We start from the raw sequence: 22,227 nt of genomic DNA, 5'->3' as shown, positions 1-22,227 counted from the left end.
TTGTCTGACACTTTAGAAAATAAGTCTCCTGACGTGGTTTTAAATCAAAGGGACACCGCCTGTGAGGCTGGGATAGCACCAGATACTTTTAAAAAGTGGGCAAATGGCTTTTCTGAAAGCATTGGGTCTGGAGTGAGGCACTGCAGCGTCAGGAGCCAAAGCATTTCTGATGGACCACCACACCTCAAGACACCCTTTTTAGGATGTTTAATACAAAATAGACACTGTGTCCTCATTTGGGGTGGAACGATGCTTGTATTCTTATTGAACCATTAGGTACAAGTCACATTACAAACCAATTAATACATTTAACTATCACATTTGGAAAGTAAAATATCCAGCTTAAACTGTGTTTAATGCAATGCTCTCAATGTCATTTCACCCAACAAGGGAGCCTGAAGGCAGCACACACTCAATGCTGTCTGCCCCTCCCACCCCCAAAACCAAAACACTACAGATGATCCTCCAATAAACCGCTAAAAACACTAAATAAAGCACTTTCAGTTTTTAGAAAATCAGCACAACTCCAGCGCTACTCGTCGTGGAGGGGCTCCTAGCTATGATGGTCGACACAGAAATGCAAATGTCCCTGCCTAGAGCCAGTGTTTGGTTTGTCCACTCTGGGCCACTGTAGAAACATGGCAGAGCAACATGGTGATCTTCTTAGATGAGGACATGTACCCTATGTAGACAAAAACAGCTAAGGTAAAAAAAACAAAACAATTCTTATTTTGCTAATTCACCGGGTTTCAGTATTCTTTACTGGGGTTCCCTATAGGCTTGACAGTGAAGGACTTTCACTCTGTGGTATTAATAATTTTACTATAATAGTTAACAGTTTTACTCCAGAAAAAAAAAAAAAGAAATCAAGTACTCCCTGTACCATTGCCAAAATAGCATTCCCAGTTAGAGGAAGGATAAAACTACAGCATTACAGAGTTTGCTTGTCTCACTAAATCTGCCCCCAAAAAAGAACATTTAAGTTGAGGCTACTTCCAGTCAGACACACAGGTGATACACTCACTAGAGATATTAATCTCCAGGCATATCAGTCCCTTGCTTTGAAATAATTACAGTGGTTACAGATCAGAGCGTACATTTGATTAATGGACATATTTTGCTGGTGGGAACTCTGTTTGCGTTAAAAGTTAGTATGACAAACTCACACATTGCAACTTTAAGTTGCAGTGACAGAGTTGCACTGTTCCTGTGGGCTTTTTGCTCACACTCGTTGAATCAAGGGGAGTGATTTTGTTTGTAATGTTAGTGTTATTGTTAGTTGTTAGTGTTAGTGCATAAACTAGCTAGTCTGCTGCTGACAACTTGCTCACAGTATACAGCGCCCGGAAGCCCTGCCTCTGCCGCTGCACACAGCCACAGAGCACCGTGTTTTTTTATTCAAAGTTTATCAGTGTCGAGTGTCGAAATAAGCCCAAATTTGACCCTTCTTGTCCTCAGGTCCCTAGAAACTCACCAGCCACACATGATGCCAATTAGATGAACAGTTCTGGAGTTATTCAAAGGATACACAGATGTAAAGTCTGACACTCTTTGTAGCTGCACGACTGTATCTCCACATCTGAGCACCAACCCAGCTCATTCCCACAGCATGGCTAATGTTACCTACAAGTTGTAATAATGTTTTGAAGGAAACATTTTAATCTAATGTTCAAAGAACCTTTTAAGGATGTTTATCATTTCAAGTAATGTTCCTGGGTTAAATGCTGACTAAGATGTAATGTTTCAACTGCAACATTCTGAGGATGTTTTGGTGATGTTGAGAGATCACAGAATGTTCTTTTATAAAACATTCCCAAAATGTTACATGAGAACAAAGGAGGAACTCTTTCAGGGCAACATTCAGAACATGTTGTTGAAGCCTGAGATTAAGGATTTTTTTCTGAAATGTTCCTGTTTACAGAAAAAAACACATTTTAAATATTTTTATGATCTTTATAGAGAATATTACCCAAACTTTAAGAATAATATTCTGGGAACTAAATGAAAATTTGCAGCTGGAAACATTACTAAAGCACTCATTGTATCATTCTCAGAATATTTTCAGAACCAAAACCTGCTAGCTGGCAGGCAATCAGTGAAAGGAATGGTGGCCAAAACTACAACAAATAAAACCAAAGTTATTATAATTTCAAATTCTGTTGCCAGACTGCATGCTCATGTGCGTGTGTGTAACAAATGTGCACACAAGTGATGTAACATAAAAATTAAATGAACAGGCCAGGCTATTATTTGCTTAAATCACTGAATTTAGTAAGCTTATATTCAGGACAGACGTCCATATGGGACAGGCTTTTATTTTCATTCTCCATGAACTCAGCAGTTGCTCAGCAAAGATCAAAACATAGTCAAATTGTTTATGTTATGGTTTCAATTTCACTTTTTTATTGAAACAGGCAAGTGATACATAGCGCAAATAGATTCATTTTAATTTTTTTTTTGTTTGTTTTTTACAAAAACTTATCAGAACCTTAACCCTAAACATAAACCTTATTCAGTTGAACCCCATCCCATCCACAGACCCCTTTATGGTTAGCAAGTGGCCAGGGGAGCTATGAAGCAGCAGAAATCTACTTTAAAAATAACAAAACAATTAAATAAAATATAATAATTCCAGATAGAACATTGGTATAGGTATTGTCTCGCATTAAGAATAAGCAGAAATAATGGAAAAAATGAATAAATAAATAAATTAAAATTAAATAAATAAATAATAAATAATAAATTAAAAAGAAAAAGGGTATTTGCCGATGTCAAAAGTATGCAGCCCAACTCTTTTCCGAGGAAGTTTTGCAGCGCAGCCTTACTGCAGCAGATGTTAACTTCTGTCTGAAAGGATGAGATATGTGTTACTCATGGCCAAAGCATGTGTATAACTCCCATGACTGTGATTTCTATGAGGCTTAATGTTCAACTAAATATCCAAGGCCTGCATCTGATACAGTCTTTTGATGTGATATTTTGAACAGCTTTAAGTCACATTAAAGGACGCTTCATTCAGCTCATTCAGAGAGTGCCGTCTATTCAGACCAAGCACACATTCAGAGTGACACTTGAAGAGATGTTTCAGTGTGTTGGGAAACTCTGTGTTCACAATAGAATGTCTTGTGTGCCGTTTTCAATCATTTCCACACAGAGCTCACCAAGTCGAAATGATTCCACTCCTCCATCGACCTTGACCATGTTAGAAAAAGGTCGTGCAGGATTTGTACATGCTTAATTTGAGATAACAAAGGCACGGTGCAGGAATCAAAGCAGACTTGTCAATTAATTAATCAAATGGATTGATCTCTTTCTTTCTCTGCTATGACTTTTATTGATATTCAACAAGCCATTCAGCTTATAGCAACTGGTGACATCTCCACTTGTTACAGGCTTAATGCACATTGATTCTTTAATGAGGTAATGTTTTTGTCCTATTTCCTGTCATAGATTTTTACTTTTTCATGTCACATTGAGATACTTTGCCTCTAGTTTGTGCTCCTCTGTGCTGGTGGAATGAGAAAGCTTGAGTTAACATCTACTTTCTGCACATTGTGACAATTTGACCCTTTTAAAGGCTATACATTTTAACAAGTGTTGTAGTGTCATACTCTTTGTTAAATGACTGTTTCATTCTTTAAGGAATTTTTCTAAACAGCGGCAAGTCTGCTCTGACCAGCTGAGCTCAATGATGAATCCCACTGATCGTAAGTCACCTATTAGCACAGGTAACGCCCCCTAAACACTATATAAGGGCAGGTTTTGTGCCATGTGCAAAGACTCTGGCACATGACCAAGACTGCAGACATGACACCAAAAATAGTTTGTCAGAAGAACTTCTGCAGTAGTAGAGACTGATGTAGAGCTACTGTTGTAATAGACTTAAACAAAGTAAAAATGATTTCAGGGAAGTGTATCGAAGTTTTAAAAATAAAGATATACGTTCAAAAAGCTGTAAATACATTTATTAAATCAAATCAATTAAAATGATTAAAAGGACAAGCAAAAAGTCCCCATACATGCAGTACATATGAGAAGCTGGATCCATGAAAGGTTTCTTGCATGAAAAATGACTGACACAATCAAAAATAGTTGCCAATTAATTTTCTAATGAATCGAAGTATTGTTGATTATATAGAAATTACAGTATTTGGGATCAAGTATAGTAGTATTTCTTTAGCTCTGAAAATTAATAATCCAATCATTGTAATTACTCTAAAACATTTTCTAAATTTGATTAAATGATTTTCATCCCTTTTTTTTTTTTTTTTTTTACATATTTTTCCTTGCAGTGGGCTGTGAAAGAGATGTTTTTCTCTTATCTTGGTAAAACTCCTCTGGGCCACTCGTAAAATTTTATCTTTCCTATGAGAAGAGCAATAAGAAAACATTGGTGAATCCCAAAAATCAACTAAGAACTAAGGAACTAAGAAAATAAGAAAAAATGTAGATATGAGCAAAAATAAAGGAAAATTTGTTCATATATAGTTTCTTGAATAAGACCCATCGTCGTTTACAGCTTGTTGTATGCAATGATTTACTGCTCTTCATTGAAGCAGAATATATCTGGGTTTTGGACTATCGGTCAGACTAAAGAAAAGATTTTGAGACGACACTTTGACTCTAGGAAGCATGTTTAAGTATTTTCTGACACACAGAGGCAAAGCTATTGATGGAGAAGCCTCAGTCTGACCTTTTGTTTTTATTTTGTCATTTTATCACTGCGTAACAAAGTTATTGTCTTTTTAAAGCAAGCAGCCTTTTTTCAAACTTCTTGTCCTTCACAGTGAGCAAGGTCTCTTTTCATTACGTGAGCTTTGGAAAGAAACCTGAGACATTCTTTTTAGGTCTCATGGATCACAGACTCTGGCATCACAGCCTCCAGTTTCGTCAGAATCTAGGGCCCGAGAGGAAGGTGTCTCAAAACCCTGTATGCTAAATTCCTCTGACAGCTCACTGACATGGCAAACTGCAACACGGTGCCCGCCACTAATTCATAATCAGCCATCTAATACACCATTGCCACAGTGATTTAATTGTCCCATTTGTCACGGCTGTTGTTCTCACCAAAACAAACGTCCTGATAATGATCATTTCCAGTCTTCCCACCTGTCACGCAGCCATCCACAGCTGATCTGTTTCGATGCCTTTTTTTTTCAGTTATTAATGTTTAACCCTCTCTTATCTGTCACCTTTTTGTTTTGCTTTCTCACTCTTGCCCCTACCTCTTCCCGGGATGATGAGGGAGTAGAGGTGTAACGGTTCATAAAATTCACGGTTCAGTTTAATACGGTGCAGTGATGTCACGGTTTTGGTACATTTTTGATACACCGAAAAAGTAGAAATGCATGAGAACTGTCCTTGATTTTTCTTTTTTCTTTTTTCTTTTTTCTTTTATGATATTTTGATTTTTTCTTCGAAAAATGATGGCACTATACCGGGTGACCCATCTTCTAAGCAGCATAAAACAAAAACAGCTCCATATAAAATAGTGCAAGCTGTATTGTAAATAAATAGAAAGAAAAGTTCTTTCAAACAATTCTGTTTGAAATTCCAGAGATTTCCTTAGTTTTTTAAAAATGTTTTTTTTTTTTTTTTAACGTATGAAATCTAATAGAACTCGGGTCACTTTATTTTGCTACAAAGCAGAAAATACAGTCTGGCTGAATCAGACTTGATAAGGTCTGGGTAAAGAAAAATCACTCAGTATATTTCCATGTACATTTTAGTCAAACTATGGTTATAACTGCAACAGTCCATTTAATTTGAAGACTGTCCTTGTCCCAGTATACAAGCAGTGGGGGAGAATCCTTTTATTGATGAAGTATGTCCAAACCCTCCACAGCAGTTGGAGATATGCCTTCTTTCAGCTATTTGCAACAAACCTATATTACTTACACACCCTATGATATCGACCCAATCACAGTCACAACTGTTTATTTATCTTAACTTTGGGGTAGAAATTGCTGCATCATATACATTTAACCAAATGGCACTGATCAGTTTAAATGTATTTAGAATAGATATTATATTTAGAATATTTTCGCCACTTTACCGTGCTGTCAGACAGCTCTTACTGACGGGGATTTGAGGCAGTTATATCAAAAACATGAGAAAAACAGTCATTTTACTCCACTGAGTGGTGGAGCTGCTTGGCTTTCCATGCCGGTGTTGTGGAACTGTACTTTATTTATCAGAGGACAAGGATGGCTGGGGTGTGACTTTTTTTATTTGAAAAATGTAAAATACGGTGGGAGTACAGGAATGGCGATATGAAGAGACTGAGTGAAGTCGAGTCCATGCCAACACAAGCTCCAGATCATCTGCCACTAAAACTGTGCTATCAACAACACTTCCCCCAAATGCATTTCCCAGAATCCTGTTCTGTCAACTCTGAACTCTGCTTCTTAAAGGAGCAAAAATTGTATTATTATAACCTTTATTTAACCAGGATGGTCCCATTGAGATCAGAGATCTCTTTCACAAGGGAGGCCTGGCCAAGATCAGCAGCAACGAGTTTCAACAATATATTAACATAAAATCACATAGAATCACATAAATTAGAATACACCGACACAATCAGATAAAAAAAATTGCAGACAGACAGGCTGGACTCAATGGATTTCAACATAGTTTTGAACCCATTCAGGGTCACTAAGTTTTGAAGCTTAAGATCAGTCCGGAGATTGTTCCATGTAGCAGGAGAAGAAAACCTGAAGGCCTTCTTTCCCAATTCTGTTTAGACTTTGGGAACTTTAAAACGCAAAAAGTCCTGAGAACGGAGATTGTGTTGTCCATGTTTCAGGTTTAAAAGAGACGATAAATAAGATGGAAATTTGCCGGTAATGGACTTACAAATAAAAACATACCAGTGACAGAGGCAACATGTACATAAAGCAGGCCAGCTCACTTTTGAGTACAGAACACTGTGGTGGGTGAGATATCAACAGTTTGTAATGAATCTGAGAGCCCTGCGATACACACTGTCCAGCATGTGGGGTGGCTGTGGCTCAGAGATAGAGTGGGTCGTCCTGTAATCGGAAGGTCAGCAGTTCAATCCCCAGCCTCTCCGGGCAACATGTCGAAGTATGGTGGTGTCATACTGAACCCCAAATTGCTTCCGATGCTGTGCCATCGGAGTGTGACTGAGTAGCAGGTGGCACCTTGTACAGTAGCCTCGGCCACCAGTGTGTGAATATGTGAATGGGTGAATGTGACATGTAGTGTTAAAGCGCTTTGAGGGGTATATAAGACTATAAAAGCGCTATACAAATATACTCCATTTATCATTTACAGTGAGCAGAGGCATTCATGTAATCACCAAAATCAATTATCGGTAAATCTCTGGTGAATGTCTCTATAATGTGGGTTACCACAATTGTACCTTTTTCCCTTACCTGACCTGTTTTGCACCATCTCTCCCCCCATTAAAATGCTCTCTGTCCTCTCTTACTGGGCAAATCTTTATTTTTATGAAATAATTAGCTCTTGAGGTAACAGCAAGACCCTAAAGAAAACACAGAAGTTTCATCTGTGTGTATGTGATCTGTCCTCAGAGTTAATAAACCTCTGAGAAGCCTGCGAGCACAGCCAAAAAAAAAACTCGTGATTTATTCTTTTGCTCCTTATTTCTCCTAAAAGAGGGTTTAGGAGAAACAGATCAGAATTTAGTCATCTTTAAGTAAGAAGCTGATTTATTTCTCAAAGAGACGACTGTTTTCAGTGACAAGACTGGTAAACAAATATGGGAAAAGGTTTTAAGAGCACGAAAAGTTCAGTGGGAAAATCAAAAATCTTTACTTGCAAAAACAGTTGAGTGCACAGGTTAACAGTCATACAGGCACAATAACATTTTGCTCATGGAATAAGTCACAATAGTAACATAAGTCAATATTTTCACATCTAAACATTATGGTAAATCTGTGGTATCTCCTACAAATTGTATTTTGAAAATGTCCAGATATATCTCCAGAGATGAATATTCTGTAAACACAGTCAATACGATGCATTATAGGCAGATGGTATCATTAGTAAATCTAATCAAAATAGTCATTCATGACATTTTCATGTTTTTCATATTTTACATAAATGAGCAGTATAACATGTCACGATTACTTAAAACACAGTTCAAACACAAATTATGTTCTTTATCTGTATGATTTATAGACTGAAATATGCCTTGGGATTCTTCCTTGCTTCATGGTTGGCCATGTTAAAAAAGAGGGCATAGCTCTACTGCTGTCCACTTGAGATGATTTGGAGCTCTGTGATTGGCTTATAGACATCCCATAAAATAACTCAGTGTATGTGGGTGGTGTCAGATGACACTAATCATAGATCTAGTCTTCCTAGAAAAGTTATGTCTATTTGAATGAACGATATATAAATATATATATATATATATATATATATATATGTGTGTGTGTGTGTATATATATATATATATATATATATATATATATATATATTACTCTAACTCTAACACTATATCAGGCATTATCAGGCATTACTGTCAGGGCAAGCGGCCATCTTGGCTCTCCCTAGCAGCTCGGTTGCAGTGTAACAAACATGGAAAATGTCAGTTGCTTCTCAGAGACTAACAACAATTTCTCTGTCTATCATCTGTGGACATGGTGGCGGCCATGTTGCTGTGTTTCGGCCCTGGGAGGTCTCTGGTTTACTCATCACAGCCTCGTTGGCCCGTCTGTGTCAGGAAGCTCTGCTGCTCCCCTGCCGTCCAGAGCTGCTGTCCAAATATTGACGTTCTGTGTCTGTATTCTCTCCGGAACAGTGGAGGACAAGATGAAAAAAAAAAAAAAGAGGTATGGATAGAAGACACCTTTTACCTGGGGGACGAGCAGGGGATTTTATGAGAGAAAAGAGAGAGTAAGAGAGGATTAAATGTGAGAGAAAAATGATGAGAGAAAGGGAAGGAGACACCGAGGGAAAACTGAGATGGAGACAGGGAGATGGACAGATGGACGAGTGCTGGGAGGGAAGGACGGCAGCACATAGACACCCACAAAGTGAATTTAAACACGGGGCTCATGTTTTCCTCCATTTCCCCGCCCCTGCTCTCTGGATGTGTCTCCGACAGCGCAATTAGTCAAATCACTCCAATGTGGGATTTCAGAAACACTCAGAGATGTAATGGGGGAAAAAAGAACACAAGTGCTGATTGCGTATTAGCACGTAGATTGTGTTTGCATTGTGCAGCAACGTTTACATCTCCTTGTGTGTGTGTGTGTGTGTGTGTGTGTGTGTGTGTGTGTGTGTGTGTGTGTGTGTGTGTGTGTGTGTGTGTGTGTGTGTGTTTCTTTTTGTGTTCTTGCTGCCTGATGAGGTCACGATGAGAGACAGGGCTGCTGGCAGCGCCTGTCATTGCCAGTCACCGTTTTGGTTGTTGTTTTACTTTCTGCCTGTGGAAGAAAAGGTGCTTCACGGGAATCAACAGCCACTGGGTGTCATGTGCGCGTTGGCCTGTCTGTCTCTTGTGTACATTTACATATTTCTGTGTTAAGTGAATATTTTTAAGGGTGTGTGTGCGTGTGTGTTTGCAAACATATGTGTGGATGTTGCTGTTTATTTTTTAAGAGTGAGCCGGCAGGCAAAAATCACTGAGTAGTTTGGAAGCTAGTGACAAGAGTTTGTGTGAGCCTGATGTACGGTAAACAGTGACTGCTGCAGACTATATTTACACATCATCTCCAGAGTACAATGCCCCCTTGTGCTTGCTTAATAAAATACTGAGATGAGAAATAGGGAACAGACTGAGCTTTCTCTTAATCCTTCAGTAATAACTCTGTTCTTTTATCAGTACACACATGTGCTTTCTGCTTAATTGCATGTGCATTTGGTGTGGTTGGATTGGTGTGAAAATTTTGAAACTGGTTTGATATTAAGCAAATCATTGGACTGATCCAGTTTCCCAAATTTTACCAGGTATGATTCAGCAGCTGCTCCTGAGTGGAACATAATGACACTGTGCCCAACAGAAAGTGAGTGACTAACTGTCACGTGGCATTGTGTGTCACTAAAGCTCTCAGTTTCAACTTCCTGAATCGGCTGGTCCCCATCCACTGCAGCGCTTTCAAAGCTAGCGACAGGAATAAACAGAAACACAGCGTCCTGTGAAAGTTCAGCACCTGCAGCCAGTAAGGACAACTGTTTTGTCAGCTACAAATCCAAAATTATGTCTTATTTGTGCCATTTGAGTCTTTTTCAGCAACTTAACTTATCTATGTCTCCTCTCATCACCCCAAACAGTAAACAAATGTGGCCTGCGCCACTCTGCTGAAGTTTGATGTCTCATGTTGTCGACACCAGCCACCTTGGCTCAGCAGTGCATTAAAACACAACCTGTGTGACATTAATCATGCTATTATGTTGCTGATTACTAATGCAGTTTGAGTTGGATTTAGTGCTGTGATGTAGACAACCTTTTAATTTGCCATAATGTGACATAAAGACAACATCCGGTAAAAATCAAGCCAGTTTAAGCTGGTACAGTAGACCATAGTGGCAAAACTGGACATCAGCCTGACTTTAGCATTTGGTTGTGCACCTGTGCTTCAGTCTTTCAGCTGCTTAGTTTGAACATTTAGCTGTATATAAATGCACTGTTGCTGCAACAGCTTCATCTGAGCAACAGCACAGAGATGATTGGAGGGCTTGAGGTCAACACCCCTGTGTGTCCGAGGAGAACATTAATTTGCTACAAGTCCATTAAAAGGTGAAAGGCTAAGTGTAAGGTGACTGCCATGATTTAAAATGCCGCAGACCTTCAAAGACAGACATAATATACATTAGTCTCTAGTGGCGAATCGAAGGGGAATAATGCCACTCAAAAGGTGAATTAGTAGTTTTCCTTCACCGTTCTAGTTGAAAACTCAGAGATTTTTGTTTTGCTCTTTCTACCTTATAAGGGTTTCTGTTGAGAGTTGCCACTGACTCACAGCCTGCATGTGCAGGGTGCTGATAAAAACAAACCAACCCTTTGGCAGCAAAAGCAATGAGTGGTGCTGATTCTGTGGGTCAAGCAGACGAGACAGAGGTAAACACAGCAGACGGATTTCAGATTTGCAGCATCACGCCTTTTTATTCACCTCACTCCCTGATTGTCTGTAGTTTTACTTGAGTAAATAAAAACAGATTGAATGCTCCATGGACCCCATGGGAAAATTAGACAGTGCTGTTAATCCTTGGTTGATGTCATTAACTCTTTGAAACCTGAGACGACATCACTTTTCTGCTGCTTTCAGACGCCTTTCAGTATTTGAAGTATTTCAACCTTTTTAACCTGAGCTAATTAGTGCCATTTCCTTTAAAAAAGAAACAACTTAGTATGAAATGTTCCACAAATTGTGAGACATTAGTATATTTCAGAAATTATTATTATTATTATTATTTATAGCTAGGGTTAAAATGACTAGGGAGAAAGGTTACGGAAAAACTATATTTATAATTATCATAATTACATATTTAAAATTATGTAACAGAATCTTTACGATTTTTCAAGCACTTTTTTAAACTCTTTTTTTTCCTGTACTTTTTTATTGGGTAATTTTTGGGTCATTCCTTCATCCCTTGTGCATTGCCTTTTACCCACGTTCTTTAGAAGAAATCAAGCCTATTTGGTCAAGCCTCATAGTTATTGTAGATTTTTTCATGCCCTCTCCCTCCCTGCCCACCTCTATCAAACCCCTCTCCTGTCATCTGCGAGGCCCAGGTCTCCCTCCATCTTTTCTGGCCGTTGCTCTGTCCATCTGCAATTGTGCCCGGGTCTCCCCTCTCCTTCCATATGCTTCCTGCAGTCTTGCTGCTTCTCCTGCCTGCTGTCTTTGTCTGTGAAATCTGTGACGCCCCCGTCTGTTTGCCCCTTGCTGTCCCTCGTCTGCCTCGCGTCTCCCCTGGCTCTGCGGTCACTGCACAGTCTTTGTTGCCTGTCTTGCTCCCCGTGAGGTCTGCATTAGCAATGCGATTAGATCCACATGATGCACACAAACAGAGAAAATAGACTGAGCTGCAGTGAAAGGTGAATACATTCTGCCTATTTTATTTTCTTTCGGTCTTGCATGCCTATATTCCAAGGGTACATATTTGGCTTCGAACTTGGAGTCCACGATGAAGTAAAAGTCAACAACATGTCAAGTGTGCTTGAAGGAGAATATTTAATGTGACTAAAGATACTGTTATTTTTTTTAATTAAAAAAAAAGTAAAACAGGTTGACTTACCTGTCTGTCCTGAATAGTGTCTACAGGTATGTATGTAACCTGAGAGGCAAAGTCCAGGGGCAACAAAGCAATAAAATAACTTTCACCCCTGCATGGCTGTTTGAAGGAGTCCAGATAATAAGATCTTACTACAATGATGTAGAGTTTCTTATACACAGGTTTTGTTGATTTTTGCAGTGTTAGTGTTGGACATGTTAAATTGTAGGAACATGTCTGGAATACAAATTATATTTGACATGCACTTGACATTAACTTTCATTACTCCCTCATTATCCCTGATTATTGTTATTTATTTATTTGCTTTCTTTTATTATTATTTCTTCCTTCCATGTCTGGCATCTAACAGATTTCCTATAAAAAAATCTGTTATTGTATTATTTTAATGACTGTCACCATTAGAAATGTAACAAATAAATTATTTGGTTTCCCATGCTTTTGTATACCTTTTTCAAGGTAAAACAGTTGTGTGTGTGTGTGTGTGTGTATATATAAAGCTAATTTCACCCAACATTATTTTAAGTAAGATGTGGTTCACTGTGTTTTACACATTCATAATAATATTTTGTGTGTGTGTGTGTGTGTTTCATCTTGCTATGTATGGTACCTGTAAAGATACCTCTGATTTAATTTTGCAAAAAACAAACAAACAGACACATATAACCACCTAATACTATGGCAGATAAGGTATCATGGTAACGGTAATATAGTGTGGTGGTTGTATTGGTTTACTCTGACTGATTACATAGCAGGGTTTCCCACACATTCATTTTTTTGGTGGCTGGCCACCACAATTGAAAAATCTGCTGCCACAAACAGATTTTCTATCTTTATTCAAATATACATACACCATGCAGTTATTAACTGCACAATACTCTTAGTGTGTACTGTTGGCACCATTGGCATTTTTTACCCATGGTGCAGCAGAACAGTGGAAGTGAAATTTAACTGTTGATTGTGTTGTATCTAAAAGTTTGCTTACACTCACTCTGCACTCTGCTTCTCCTCTCATCCACATACATATATATATATATATATATATATATATATATATATATATATATATATGCACACACACACATACAAACACACAGACACACATAGTCTCTTGTCCATTAGACCAGTTGGCAGGGCCATTTCAAGCTTTTAAGGTGGTGCCTATGCCAAACCTTGTTTCCCATCCTGTTCCCAATTAACTCCAAATCTGCATCCTATTCCATGTGAATATGAGATCAAATGCTGCTTTGTATACATAAAAAGATATTTTAATTACTTCTATATGTACTATATAAGCATATACATAGTCTTCGTAGCTTAAATGGCATCGTTTGTGTGTGCACACTTGTGCGTCTGGTAATGAAGGAATAGTGGTGTTATCAGTGGATGGATCAGTAGAATAGATTGGTGTATTGTGGACCCTTTGATCTGAAGCCCTCTCAGCCTCTGGGAATTACAGAGTATCTGCTTTCTGTGTTTATCACTCTCATCCCTGATGTATCTCTATCCTTCTTCCCTCTCAGCCTAAACTGCTCATCTCTCTTTGATCTCAACATTCCATCGCTTTCCCACATGGCTTCTTTGGGAAAACCAGGAAAACTACAAATTCAATATGCGCTCGAGCAGAGAATGGCTGCAGAGTGTCATTATAGTGATGACTCTGTTCGTGTTTTCTGCTTCCTTTCTTTCTTTCTCTTTCCTTTTATACCCCGTGCTCCTTTATTCTATGTTAGCACGAGGCATTAGCATAACTAGTAGCTCTTTCATGCTGATCGTGTGATTGAGTGAGTGTGTGTGTTATTCTTTTATATCATTTCAGATGTTAATTTCATCTTTTTTATGTTGATGTTTTGTTGTTGGCAGGAGCTCTGTGTCAATTACACACTTTGTTGCTTTGTATGGGATGGCTGTCATTAGAGCGTGATTGAGCAGTCAGTGAATATGTTGGTTGTTGTCCCACATTTCTTAAGATAATTGCTGGGAGTTTTTTTTCTGTTTGTGAGGATGATGGAATATGGATCCACATTTTGTCTCTTGGTGTTTGGGAATCAATTGTGAGGCTGAGGATGTTGATGTGGAGAGGAGGTGAAATGTTTTTGCAACACCACATCACTTTGATTGCACATTTCATTGGGAATGAATGAGGTGAGGAGGAAAACAAACAATTCGCTTCATCAGTGTTGGCCTTGTCTCTCTGATTTATAGCTTTAGCTGCACTTTTTCTGCTTGCGACATTGGCAAATGATTGCTAACTTGTGTTCTCTCTTCTGGTCTCTTTCTCTCATCTCCTCCTCCATCTCGCCTTTCCACTCCAAATATCTGCACTGCTTCTCCTTTTATGTTCCCGCTCCTTTTTTCCCTCTCACTTATCGTCACTTCCATCTCTGTAATCTTCCATTTCCACCTTTCCATCTCTCCCTGCATCATCTCTCCTCCACTTTCCATCCCCTGATGCGTCTCCTCTCTGCAGGTGCTGACCTCTTCTCTAACTGCACAGAGGAGTGCAAGGCCCTGGGCCACTCCGACCGCTGCTGGATGCCGTCCTTTGTGCCGTCCGATGGGCGCCAGGGGCCAGACTACCGCAGCAACCTGCACGTCCCCGGCATGGACGCCACGCTGCCTGATACTGAGGTACCCTCCTCCGTCAACCTGTCAGACCAACTCACCATGACCTCGTCCGCCGTCTCGTCCAACGATAGGTCATTCTCCACCTTTGGCAAGGACGGTCAGAGGTCACAGTCACACCACAGCCTTCACCATCACCTCCATCAGCAACAGCAGCAGTTCAGCTCCACCACGCTAGAGAGGAAAGAGTATGATAGGGGGACCCTACCGTACAAACCCACCTTTCTCTGTGAGTATCAGTATGAAAATTCCCTGGGACCCTATGACTTTGGTCTGGTCCAGTACAGATACTAAAGGAGGGGACCGTGAATCTGCCTTTTGATTCTGATCTGGACTTTATATGTTCATCAACTTTGATTTCCTCTATTTTTTAAAGAGTTATACAAATACGCCTTTATATTGTGTTGTATTGTTTTTATTTTTATTTTTTTTTGTAAATTATAATTTCTTTTGTCAAATGTAAAATGTAATCTATAACTGCTAACTTAAATCCATGTATCATTTGTATCATTTGTTGTTGTTTTTGGTATTCAATTTGAAATCCAAAACCAAAAACAAACAAACAAAACAAAAAAAACGCTTATTTTTTTGTATTATGGGTCTAATGCTCAGATCAAAAATAGAAAATGAAAAAACAGGCCCAATCTGAACTTAAAATTTAATTTGTCTGATTTGTTGTGACCCAGAAGTCCCACGAGCGAGAGGCAGAGACATACTTATTGTAGCAAGTTGAAATCAGTCAGAGCTAATTAGGGACTGTATGTAATTTACCAGAGGAGGGGGGTAGCTGGGTTTTGACTTGTTATCATCTTGACCCTCCATGAAGCTATAAATGTTCTTCTTATCAGTCACCCTCCCCTCATCAGAAATTACATTTTTTGATGAAAGATCAAAAACAAAAAAAGTCACACCACAGCCATCCCCCTCCTCTGACAAATAAAGTACAGTTCATATCCACACAGAAACAGTCTTAAACACAGCAAGCTCCACAAAGAGTTGTATGGACACTAGAGAACAGTCACAGTGGGCACGGACGCCGCAGATCCCCGGCTTTCTCTCGGGTTCTCCAACTTGACTCTCAGCCACTTGTACTGCAGCCTGTGCTCCCTCTGCCTGACTGTGAGTCTCCTCAGCAGGGAGGGGAGCAGCCAGCAGCCGTGGAGACAGTACTTCAGTTAGTAGTAGTAGCAGCTTGAATACAGTTAGCACAGACCTTGTCTCCCTGGGTTAGACCCAGCGCTGCCGCCCGCTGTGACAGCCCTTGCTGGGTTAGTGGGTTAGCTCTGGCTGAATTCAACTTTCTACAGCGAGTCCGTCTCCTCCTCTCCTGAGGTGCAGCCCGCTCTCCTCACGGCAAAAGTTTTCTCAGGAAAGGAGTCGCAGGGTAGCAGCTCACTTGTAGAAGCAAATTCTGGGTCATAGCAAATCAGACAAATTAAATATCAAAAGCAACTTCAGCATGTGGCCTGTTTTTCCATCTCCTATTTTTGATCTGAGCATAAAATCTCAACTGTCGAAAACGAACCATTATTTTTTTTTTTTTACTATCTAATTCTTAAACAAATAATTTTCCAACTTTGGATTTCAAATTGAATATTAAGAGAACAACTGATACACGGATTAAAACCCCTTCTCCAAAGCCCACTTTGAAAAATTCAATCTAACCACACCCTAACCCCAAACATTGTCTGTAAACATGCTACTTATGATAAAATAAACACATTTGAATTGGACTCATGTTGAACTGCTTTGGCCCCTTTTTCCTTCTTTTTCCTTTTCTCTAAATTTCCCCTCAATATCCTTCTCAATCATCCTTTTTATCTGATGCTCATAAAAGCAAAGGTCACCAGCACGAGCGCACATCATGCTTGTATTTCTTATAGCTGCAATTAAAAGCCATTTAAACATGTTTTGAGTGTATTGTGAGGAAAAAGATAGATCATCTCATGTAGCAAAGGACATGTTTTTCCATTTGCTCAACAACAGTTTTGCTCGAGCATGATGACTTCCCTACTGAATAGCTCCAAAGGTGAAACACACAACCCACGCTTCTTCTTTTTCACCAGGATTGAAGTCCATTTTGTTCTAAAAAGGAAGTGTTGAGTATCTATACTCGCCTGCTTGAGGATCAATACCTGACATAAAGAAGGGGCTGAGGTGTGTTGTCAACCCTGAGGTCGAGATTCTGCTGTTGGAAAAGTCACGCACACAAGTTTGTGCACAAGAAGGGAGGAAAAGCGTTACAGTACAAGAAAGGTTTAATTTGGCCAATGAAAGATATTTATATCCACTGGTATAAAATTGCTGCCTGCATTTGTAAAAAAGCCGAATGGGACATCAGATGTCAATTGCTTTCCAAGCTCCCACAGTACATGAATATTCTATGAGCTCTAAGAGGAGAGAATGGATTCGATATCCATGTTCAGTAGAGAAGTCATTTCCAGTCAAGTCACCACCATGTTAACCACCATCCTCCATGATACTGCATGCTGACTGTGGGCTGTCTCTCAGGTAAACCACCAGCGCTATAACCTGTTTTTTTTTCCCTAATTTGCAACTAAGCAAACAGAGCCAAGCAATATTCCTCTTGCACATCAGGTCTGTGTGAGGAATAATTTGTATTTAGCCTGTAGGTGCCAGAGCCTGCTTCGCTCCAAATATAGCTGCCTGTGCGTCTGCTCATCTCGTCTGCCTCGCAGCGTTCACAGAAATGCACTCTATATTTGCTCTGTCCAAAACTCACAACTTTATTATATTTATTTATTTATTTATTTTTTTGATTTACGATTCACCTGTTTTTCCTGCTCTTTTAAGAGAAATCGCCCTCAGGTTGCCACGGCGGAGCTTGTGTTGTTCATCCGTCTGTAAAAAAGATGAGAATAGTCCCAGAGGCTGAGGCTCTATTAACCAATTGGCATCATGTTCTACTTTTAAAAATAGCAGCGTATGCTTCTGCTGGCTTTGGCAACGCTCTAATCACCAGGGTTGCCTTGATAAAGGCTTTATAAATGTTTAATGATCCATTTATAGATAATTAATGAAGCAATTAGTGTTCTGTGTATTTTCTGTGCATGCATTATGTAGCCACTGAATTTTGAACATTTATCTCCACTGATGGACATATTTTTACCCAATTAGTTCACCGTTACAGTGCGAGTTGCAGCATTTAGGATGTCTAAATAACTTTTAAGAGATGGTATTTTATTACTAAAGAGTCTCAAGGGACAGGGTTTCATAAGTCTTAACCCTTTGAAACATGAACAAAAAAAACCAAAAAACAAAAACAAAAACAAAAAAAAATATGGAAAGACAATGAGCAACTTAAAAGGAAATTACCCCAAATAAGTAAAAATAATTTAAGAATGACTAGAAAATGACCTGGAAATGAGCAAAAAAGATAAAAACAGACAAACTAACAACACTGTAAAATCTGACAAACTGATTTTACTTTTTTTTAAGTATTGCCTAGAAAAATGTCAGGAAATATCAAATTTATTATTAAGTTAATGTTTACGTTACATCTACATGCTTAATTTACTCAAAATTTAGTTGTATTAATTTTTGTTTGCAACTTTAAAATGATTTCTTGAATTAAATATTTTTTTCTAAGTTTTGGCAACTTCGGGTAATGAAGTTTACCCTGCTTCATATCTGTATTCTGCTGTTTGCAAACTAGTCCATTATATTTATATTTTCTTAAACATGCTCACAAAACAGAACTCACAGAATGCCTAACTTCATCACTGGCAAAATCCTCTTTGTAATGATCAAGTTAAGTCAGACTAACTTGGTGTGCTGAAGCTGCTCCAACACTTAGAAAGAACAAAGTGATTTCACTTGACATTTTTAAGTTGCAACAACTTAAAAAAGCAAATACAGCTAAATTTTGAGAAAACCTTAACAATTAGATGGTAAACATAAATTGAGAGTAATAGATATATTTACAAACCTTTTTCAAGGCAGTTGGTTTCCAAGATAATTTAAGTAAAATCAGCTTGTCAGATTTTATAGTGAAACAAACAAGAAAATAACCTGAAAGAAGCTATATAGAGTTTTCTGATTTTTTTTCTTAAAAAAAAAAACATTTTCTACTTATTCTCTCTCCTTCTCTATCTCTTTATTTATTTATTTATTTTTATTTTTTTATTTTATTTTTAGCTCATTTTCTTGTCACCCTTTGATAATTTGATAATTCACCCTTTGATAATTTTTTACAGTTTGTTTCTGGCCAAGTTGCTCATTGGCTTGTATTCCTGTAGTTTTAAGAAGGAATCACACCCCTTTTTTTAGGTTTCAAAGGTTTAAATGCTTGTAAAAGGCATCTAAATGCAGCACAATAAAAGTCATGTCAGTCCAGGTTTTACCAAGTGTGTTCTCTGTCTTTTCAGCCCACAAAAGGATTTGCTAGCTCATTCCACGTCGACCTGTCAGAGACAGCGTGATTTTCTGTTCCAGACCACCAACACTGATGCTGGAGGCGGCGACATAAGACTACAAAACAGCAGCCTGGACAACAGCAACCTTGGTTAAGCTTCATTATCTTGGGTGGCGAACTGTAACAAAGCCTTGGCAGTGGTCGCCGAGGGAGGAGAAGAGAACTTAATACAGAATAGCTGTAAACCTCTAGATATCCGAGGAGCAATCCAAGGCCTTATTCCTCTCAGCAGGACTGAGACCAGGGCCCAAACACTCCACATGTGAAAATTATGAAGTCATCAGCAGACGGAGGAGAGGAACTGAAATGGACAGAGGAATACGAAACAAGGAGAGGGAGTGGTAAACTCACTGAGGTGGGTTGTGTTTTGACTGAGGAGCTAGCCTCTAGAGATCTGTGTGTGCCTGTTTACATGAAGAAAAAACTAATGTTTCTGTGCAAACTTCAACCAATGTCACACGGAACCCTTTAGCTATTTCTATGGTCACCACTAAGCCAACTGTACAGAGACTGTGTGGGAGATATGGAGACAGACAGGGGGACAGAGAGGGAGAGAGAGAGGGAGGAGAGAGAGAGAGGTGTTGTATAGGTCTGAAATGACATGAAAAAAAGCAGGAAGAGGGGAAGGGCAGAGATGTGCAGTACTATAAATTCTGTATCTCCGGTTTTTTGACTTGACTGTCTTTATAATCTCTTTTTTGTTTCTGTTGTTCTTTCTGTGTGGTTAAAGTGTGCAGACTAAAGTATTCCAACTTACTGTTACAGTCTGGAGCCGGGTTCAGTCCTCTTTCAAGCTGAGCCACTTCAGGAAGGAGATTTCAACAAAAACACTGCGTAGAAAAAGGAGATAAAACAATCCTCATGTGCACTGTAAATCTGACAAGCTGATCTTACTGATATAATGTTGGAAACCGACTGCCTATAACTATCAATCCTAATTTATGTTTACTTTATACACTGAAAAAAGAGAAATGCTAACCAACTTAAAAGTTGGTTTGACAAGTGAAATGACCTTTTTCTTTCTAAGTGTTGGCAGCTTCAGCAAACCAAGTCAGTCTGACTTAACTTAATCATTACAAAGAGGATTTTGTAAATGATGAAGAGTTTTATTTTGTTAACGTGTAAGAAAATACAAATATGATTGATTAGCAGCAGAATACAGATACAGAGTACAGTAAACTTGATTTACTGAAGTTGTTAAAACTTAGAAAGATTGATTCAACTTGTCATTTTTGAGTTGCAACAACTGAAATATAACTAAATTTTATATATACTTCACAATTAGATATAAAGGAAACAAATAAAGAAAAATATTTATATTTCCTGATGTTTTTTAAGGCAATCAGTTTACAGGATTTTTGAAAGTAAAATTAACTTGTCAGATTTTACAGTGTGCAGTTTATCAATGAAATATCACAAATGAATGTTCTCATTTCTAATCTAGTGACTAACATGTTCCTTCCTGAGGTGACTTCAGAGAAAGTGAGGTGACCCTTTACCAGGATATGGTTCCCTTGATGCCATTGGCCTATACATAAACAATCAGACACACTCAGTGGTTTTTATCATGTGTGCAAAGTGTTTACTGTGCTATTTTAAAAAGCTTATAAATGAATATAAATCTATATATAACTATATATATACAATATACTTTCTTCTGAAAACTGTGTAACCATTGGTTAGTTTCTACACCTCATAATGTCATTCAATCTAATAATACCAAGTGCTACAAAATCAAGACTTGTATCGATTCAAATGAGGAGGAGTGCTTACGCCTAAAAAGCAACGCCTTCACACCAACCAAGGGTTAAGTTGATGTTCTTTTTTGATTGTTACTTTTCACCGGTAACAGACACTGGGCCTTGTTGTGTGTAGCGAAGACACCAGTTGAGTTGTTCGGCCTGTTGTGTATTTTTCTAGCAGAATATGTGTTCATGTACAGGAAGGGGGGCTGTCACACTGGAGCTCGACATCACAGGTTTTACTATCATACAAAAGAGGCATACAGAGAGAAATATGGACATAAACAGACAATATAGGGTGAGGTGCAAAGTACACACACAAACACAAACATATATGCGCACACACGCACAGGTCAAGTGGTGATAAATAAACAGTCACAGTGTCATTGAAGTTCTCTAATGTGTGTTTTTTCGCATTCACACGGGATTATCATGTATCAGAAAAAAAGAAGCCTGCACCTATGCTAGTGGCTCTGTGAAAGTTTAGTGTTGGCAGGAGAATATTTACTAACTAGCACTGAACACAAAGCAAGGCTGAGGCTGATGAGGATGTTATTGGTTTTGAAAGTATTTGGTCAGTAGCTAAAGTAATGGGTATATTAAAAGTGTGGCCTGATGATGACACAAGATGAAAAGTTGGAGATCAACAAAGTGATTGCAATTCATCCTGAGTTGGGAGGAACATTGTTTGTTACAAATATTACGGGAATCTAATGACGATATAAAAAACAAAACAAAACAAAACAAAAAAATAAAATTACTGCCAAGCTGAAGTAGGCCTCTGTGCACCAGTCAAGTTTCACTTACAATTTCCATCCATGTCTGTGAAAACATGGACGCTTCACACACATCTTCCCCTCTGGCAGCACAGAAGATCTCGACAGTCAGCACAGCATACAGAATAATGTTACCAATTGAGTATCTGACCAAATGTGACCCCTTCTGTTCCTGAGATATGACACTGAATAATGGCCAGAAAAGTGTCTTTACAGAACATTATGATGTCACAGTGAAGTTGACCTTTGACCCTTTGAATATAAAATGTCATCTCTTCATCATTATAGGTTTTAGACATTTGTGTGAAACTTTGTCATAATTAGTATATGAATTTCTAAATTATGGTCACAGTGACCTTGACCTTTCACCACCAAATTCGTACGATTCTTGAGTCGAAATAGATATTAGTGGCAAATCTGA

General features: G+C 38.6%; 1 protein-coding gene across 3 annotated transcripts in view; it reads left to right on the top strand.

Annotated features, from left to right (window-relative positions):
* LOC121942009 (protocadherin-10-like) overlaps positions 1-21,998 on the top strand; it is a 35,516-nt gene extending 13,518 nt beyond the window's left edge. The window contains exons 4-5 of one of the 3 annotated variants that reach the window (XM_088075320.1): positions 14,699-14,859; positions 19,242-21,998. In XM_088075320.1, the coding sequence (XP_087931446.1) occupies positions 14,699-14,859; positions 19,242-19,295 (215 nt within the window). In that variant the 3' untranslated portion in view covers positions 19,296-21,998. The other 2 variants (XM_088075319.1, XM_088075318.1) reach the window with 2 other exon arrangements.
* Positions 21,999-22,227: the final 229 nt, after the last annotated feature.

This window comes from Plectropomus leopardus, chromosome 3 (genome assembly GCF_026936395.1).
Source record: "Plectropomus leopardus strain MGB_pleo_1.0 chromosome 3, ASM2693639v1, whole genome shotgun sequence".
Classification (NCBI taxonomy): domain Eukaryota; kingdom Metazoa; phylum Chordata; class Actinopteri; order Perciformes; family Serranidae; genus Plectropomus; species Plectropomus leopardus.
The sequence above is the reverse complement of the archived record's forward strand: the minus strand, read 5'-3'. Positions and strand labels throughout refer to the sequence as shown.